The 1,849-nt window shown below is 35.3% G+C and overlaps 1 protein-coding gene across 1 annotated transcript in view; it reads right to left on the bottom strand.

Annotated features, from left to right (window-relative positions):
• The window catches only part of FAM114A2 (family with sequence similarity 114, member A2), a 49,640-nt gene that overhangs the window by 1,423 nt on the left and 46,368 nt on the right, over window positions 1–1,849 (bottom strand). The window contains 1 exon segment of the mRNA XM_006894748.1: window positions 775–828. Coding sequence (XP_006894810.1) covers window positions 775–828 — 54 coding nt within the window.

Genomic DNA, 1,849 nt, shown 5'->3' with positions numbered 1-1,849 from the left:
ATAATTATATATTTCATTCCTATTTAAAACCAAACCAATTATCAAATATAGTTCCTCCATTCAAATTTTGATTAATATGTTTAAACTAATCATCAAATTCTAAAATGCCTAAATTTATTTTATAACCTAGGGTTCTTAAAATATGGAATCCAGAGTGTGTCACAGAAGGAAGAAATAGAATTGATCTTGGCATCCTCCTGCACGACTTTCTTCTATGGACTTAAATCACCCACCTCATATATCTAATAAAATAAAAACGACTATGTAAAAACATAGGTACTTCCTTGGCAAAACAAAACAAGAATTCTTGCCAAAGAAAGCAAGAACTCTTGCCAAGGAAATGCCAAAAGGTTTGTTTTCTTTTTTAACCAACCCCTTCTACACAACCTCAGTCCTTTAGGGAGCAGCGCTTGATTGTCTGTTTCTCATTTTCAGCCCTTTATGTTAGCCAGCTGGTCTCCAGAAGGTGTTCCATTACTGAGAATTGTCCACTAAGCCGCCAAAGAGGAATACTCAGTAACGGAAGCTTACTGCTTCTTCAATTCTACTTTTCTTTGTTTTACAATTAATAAACAGGGGTATGCATCAAATACACAACACTGTAATCACATCTGCAACAACATGACACTGATCTAATCAATCTAGTGAAAAATAAAAAAATCCAGAGGCTAAATACAGACACAGGATGAATTCATTAATAAATACAGACACAGGATGAATTCATTAATAAATGATGCTTTAGCAATCAGAGACTCAAAAACAACTGCCACTAACCTCTAGAAATACCGCCGTGATTAATGGGTTAAGGACATCCGCCTTTTCTTTAACCTAGAACAAAGATTAGATGTAAGTGACCAGAGCAGGTTAAAAGACCATTAAGTAGACCCAAAAAGTAGTAAGCAAGCACTATTTCATTTTGAAACACACACAGCCATATATAAGTATAAGCATTTGAGACATAATGACATCTCTGAAGATGAAGTTGTAAGTGCTTTAAATTTTCTTTATACTTTCTATGTTACCTCAACTAATATTATTGCTTTTTCATTTTTAATTGACTTTTATGAGGGAAAAGGTAGACAATGAGATTAAACTAATAGAAATGAGAGTCTAGAAATAAAATGATACAACTGTGGTCATCTGATTTTCAACAAAAGGGCTAAGATAATTTAATAGAGAAAGAACGTCTTTTCAACAAATAGTGCTGGGACAGTGAGAGAGCCCTAGGGGGAAAAAAGAGCTGGATCTCTCTTCACACCTTATATAAAATTAAATAAAAATGGACTGTAGACACAGATGTAGCAGGTAAAATTAAAACCTCTTAAAAGACCCTCAACAAGATGCAAAGTGAAAGCAACAATGGGCATAAGAGAGATCAGGAGGATGGCACAGACAGAATACGGTTTAGATCTGTTCATAGGGTTGCTATGACTCATAGCCTACTCAACAGCACCTAACAACAAGAGGTAAACACAGAAATAAATCTGCATGAGGGAGCTCTGCTGGTCCAGTTCAGAGGAAGATGCATTACTAAACCAAAGGCGGTTCAAATCTACCAGCAGCTCTGGGGGTGAAAGATGTGTAATCTCCCCTGTGTAACTTAGAGCCTCTTGAAAATCTGCTGGAGGGTCAGCTATGAGTTGGTTCTGACTGGATGGTGATGAGTTTTTGAGAAAGATTCATGATCAAGTATTAAATAATGATTTCTTAGATATAACACCAAAAACATAAGTGACAAAAATAGTTAGGCTTGTTTAAAAAGAGTGGATAGATAAGGAACACTGCAATGAAACAGATGAAGAAAAGACTGTCTGAAAGAATACATGATTAGGCAAATAACAATCTGGAA

Source organism: Elephantulus edwardii, unplaced genomic scaffold (assembly GCF_000299155.1).
Source record: "Elephantulus edwardii isolate Elephantulus edwardi_28Jun2011 unplaced genomic scaffold, EleEdw1.0 scaffold00149, whole genome shotgun sequence".
NCBI classification, from domain to species: Eukaryota; Metazoa; Chordata; class Mammalia; order Macroscelidea; family Macroscelididae; genus Elephantulus; species Elephantulus edwardii.
This window is presented reverse-complemented; position numbering and strand designations above follow the sequence as displayed.